Source organism: Sinocyclocheilus rhinocerous, unplaced genomic scaffold (genome assembly GCF_001515625.1).
Source record: "Sinocyclocheilus rhinocerous isolate Xijiao unplaced genomic scaffold, SAMN03320098_v1.1 scaffold1655, whole genome shotgun sequence".
In the NCBI taxonomy this organism is placed as follows: Eukaryota; Metazoa; Chordata; class Actinopteri; order Cypriniformes; family Cyprinidae; genus Sinocyclocheilus; species Sinocyclocheilus rhinocerous.
In genome coordinates, this window is record NW_015655597.1 from 1,248,033 (window position 1) to 1,249,881 (window position 1,849).

General features: G+C 37.8%; 1 protein-coding gene across 2 annotated transcripts in view; it reads right to left on the reverse strand.

Annotated features, from left to right (window-relative positions):
- The window catches only part of LOC107718743 (solute carrier family 46 member 3-like), a 9,046-nt gene extending 8,306 nt beyond the window's left edge, over positions 1 to 740 (reverse strand). The window contains exons 1-2 of one of the 2 annotated variants that reach the window (XM_016525965.1): positions 600 to 740; positions 174 to 382 (exon numbers count right to left, since the gene is read on the reverse strand). In XM_016525965.1, coding sequence (XP_016381451.1) covers positions 174 to 362 — 189 coding nt within the window. In that variant the 5' untranslated portion in view covers positions 363 to 382; positions 600 to 740. Of the gene's footprint in view, positions 1 to 173; positions 383 to 527 lie in introns of both variants that reach the window. The other variant, XM_016525966.1, reaches the window with a different exon arrangement.
- Between the last annotated feature and the right edge of the window lie 1,109 nt (positions 741 to 1,849).

Genomic DNA, 1,849 nt, shown 5'->3' on the forward strand with positions numbered 1-1,849 from the left:
TATATAAGGACCAGCTGGTAAAAACTACTAATAAAGGATGTTAGCTATTAGGAAAGCTATATAGCAACACTTGCTTTATAATTTTGCTATATAATGCAATGAAGTTAATTTATACGCAAATATATGTGATGTACAAGTGTTTGTGTCATATGACACACGTAGGCATTACTCACAACTTGCTGTCTGCTGTGGCTGGTGTTGTTGGCGGCGCACTGGGAAGTGTTGTCGGACACGGGGTAAGATGAGTTCGTGATCTCCAGCCACAATCTGCGATACACGTACTGCTGCACGAGGGGATACACCATAAAACTGGCAAACGCGTAAATCGCTACGATCGGCTCGATGAAGTACAGTCTCTTCATAGTGTCGAGTAAAGTGTGTACTGCAAAGCCAAGAGAAAAACAGACAATTAACGTACATAAGTCCGCATGATAAGACTAATTGTAGACAAGCATAATTAGTTAACGCCAACATCAAAATTCAAGACGAAACTCATGACAGCTCAAATAAGTCACACTGCTGATCACCTTGGACAGCTACTGGTCTGCTTACAGCTCACTTGTAGGCCTACAAACAATGCAAACAGATCGCAGACTTACTTCTTCATTCAAAAGAATAACGCTACATCAGAAACTCCTCTCTGCCGCTGAGACTCTTCTGTAATCAGTGTGACAGTTAAACAGTGTTCTCTGTTTTGTTTATGAAACATGACTGATCGCAACCCCTTATGAAACGTTGGTTTCCTGCCCTTGAGAAGCTGATTGGTCAGTTGAATTTAAGGTACCCAAGTCATTGGTTGGTGTGGCTGCCAATCATTCCAAATGGGCGGGTTGAATAGCTTTTAAAAGGCTTGATGGACTGTTCCTGAACACATTGGAAAATCTTAACTTGACCCTAATAAACATACTACAACTCTTTATTGTGCAGTAATTTTCTTTATATGGTCAGTTTCTACTACTTCATAATGTGTTGAATTGGTTTCTTCAATAGCACACCATCCAGTTCAATAGCTTTTGAAAAGAGGGTCACGCCGCTACAAAACAAGTTGCAAAATATTTATTTGACCCTAAAGAACATACAACAAGTCTTTAATGTGCAATTATTTGCTCTATATGTTTAATTTGTACCATCACTGTATTCTATGGGGGTTCTTCAATGGCACATCATCAAGTTCAATAGCTTTTGAAAAGAGGGTCACACCGCTCCAAAACAAGTTGCACAATGTTTATTTGACCCTAAAGAACATACTACAGGTCTTTATTTAGCAATCATTTGCTTTATATGGTTAATAACTACTTTCAACCTGTTGCACTGATTTCCTAAATGACAAATTATTCAGTTCAATGGCTTTTAAAAGGCTCTGTGGACTGTTACAGAGCACGGTGGAATATGTTTATTTTAACCTACACTACAACTCTTCATTGGACAATTATTTGCTTTATATGTTCAATTAAAACTCCCAATGTGTTACAATGGTTTTCATCATTGACACCTTACACGGTTCAATAGGTCTGGAAAAAACAGATCAAGTCATCCAAGGAAGATGGTAAAATCTTTATTTAGTCTCAAAGACCATACTACAAATCTTTATTGTACGTGTTTTTGCTTTATATGTTCCATACCTATTACTGACATTTTGTATGGGTTTCTCCATTGACACGATTCACTTCAGTAGCTTTAGAAAGAAGGGTCGTAGTGCTCCAGAACGAGTTGGAAAATTGTTTATTTGACCCCATAGAGCATACTACTCTTCAATGCACGTACGTATATTTGCCTTTTATGTTCCATTTGTACAAGCCATGTGTTGTAGTTTTTTTTTTTTCCTCAATCACACATCTACTTCAATAGG